The sequence below is a fragment of the Apis cerana genome, linkage group LG1 (genome assembly GCF_029169275.1).
Source record: "Apis cerana isolate GH-2021 linkage group LG1, AcerK_1.0, whole genome shotgun sequence".
Taxonomy (NCBI): Eukaryota; Metazoa; Arthropoda; class Insecta; order Hymenoptera; family Apidae; genus Apis; species Apis cerana.
Window position 1 is genome coordinate 25,702,246 of NC_083852.1, and position 1,742 is coordinate 25,703,987.

The window sequence follows — 1,742 nt, forward strand, 5'->3', positions numbered from 1 at the left end:
AATAGAAAATGTTGGTAAAGAAAACGATAGAAGGTTAAACGTAATTTAAAGGAACGTGTAGAAAAATCCATTGAGAAATACCGAATTATTTTCGAAAAGATTTAATCGCGAATTTCTGTTATCTACGATCTCGATAAATAATTCTAATGGCATTTATCATAATGATGTGGTTGATAAAAAAAAAAAAAGTCGAACGAACCGAAAAATAGAATAGGATCGGCGTATAGATAATGAGAAATAATCGATCGATCGAGTATATAAAGCGAATCTAAAATTTGACCAGTTATATCTACGGTGACACAGAGTTTGAACATTTGTATTGCTTCACGGATACAAGATGAAAGGTAAGGCTTTTAAAATTTTTTTAAAAATCGAGTTCATTTCAGTATCGTTTAAGCGATTAAGAGAATTCGAGATAACAAAGAATATTCGTATTTTAAATATTATGAAGGAAAAGATAGAATAAAGAAATCGAGATTTTACACATCGGTGTGCTAAAGTAACACGGATTTATCGTTTCTTTGATCTATTTATTTATTCGTTAACCGGATTAAATCACATCTACCGTTAGATTGTTGCGAATAAATTTAAATTTGCGAACAACTATTTTTACTTTGCATTTCAACGTAAAAAAAAAGTAACAACTCGTTCTGTTTCCAGCCTTCTTCATCGTTCTTATCGCTTTGTTCATGGTCTATGTAAACTCCGATCAAAATCTGAAACCACAGTGCCCGGAAGATTTAAATGAGAACAACACGATGATCGTACACCCGTGCAATTGTAGCACGTTCTTCGTCTGCACCACGGATCCACCAATTCCTATGGATTGCCCCGCTGGTCTTCAATTCGACGAAAAGAAACAAGTTTGCGACTACAAATGGCGCGTGAAATGCAAACCGAAAAAGGAATGTCCGAGGAAAGAAAATTCATTGGACGGATTGTAATTATTTACATATCTAAGTCGATATGCCGAAATCTCTAACATCGATATCGCTTGATTAACGATTAATATTATATAAATACCATCTAATCTATATTGTTTTCATCTGAAATGAATCGAGCAATCTGAAGCGGAATAAAATAAAAATATTAAAATATTACTCTTCCAATCTCTATATCTGTATCGATTATAATACGAATGCTTATTTTAAATAAATTATTAACCTTTTAATAAAAACCTCGATTTTACTTCTCGATAGGAACGCGCGATCCATAATCTATATATATATAAAATTAAATTTAAATCAGCTCGATTAAAAAAGAAAGACAGGAAAATTAGGCAGGAGAATCTAAGGAGAAGCATCTAAGTTTATAAAAAACGATAATTCACCCGCTATGAGAATTATCAGCCGTGTAATAAATGTACGAGTCCCGACGAAGACACGCAACAAAGCTCCAATCTTTGCCAAGCTTGAGTTCGCGCGTCTCTCTCTCTCGAAAAAGGAAAAGAAGAAAAAAAAAAAAAAGAAACGCGAACGCCTTCGTTTCGCACGCCATCTGAGCGTTTTATAATCGGTATTCTTCTTCCCCCTTTACCCCCTTCTTTTCCTTTCCCACTCGCCCTCCCCCCTTTCACCTTTCGCAGTTGGAAAAAAATGCCTGGCTATTAATTTGATCTCGCCTCCTGCCGCGAGTAGCGGCTTGACGGAACGTATCCCTACCTTCAAGACAGACAGCATAAATTAACTGCCCGATCGTGCCTTTCGAATTTCCTTTGTTACGTTTTTAGCACGGGGGGGCGC

At 35.5% G+C, this 1,742-nt stretch overlaps 1 protein-coding gene across 1 annotated transcript; it reads left to right on the plus strand.

Moving 5' to 3' along the window:
- Positions 1-213: 213 nt before the first annotated feature.
- Positions 214-1,177, plus strand: LOC108002091 (peritrophin-1-like). Its single transcript, XM_017063537.3, has 2 exons — positions 214-344; positions 661-1,177. The coding sequence occupies exons 1-2, from the start codon at positions 338-340 to the stop codon at positions 942-944; spliced, it is 291 nt and encodes a 96-aa protein (XP_016919026.1). The 5' UTR covers positions 214-337; the 3' UTR covers positions 945-1,177.
- Positions 1,178-1,742: the final 565 nt, after the last annotated feature.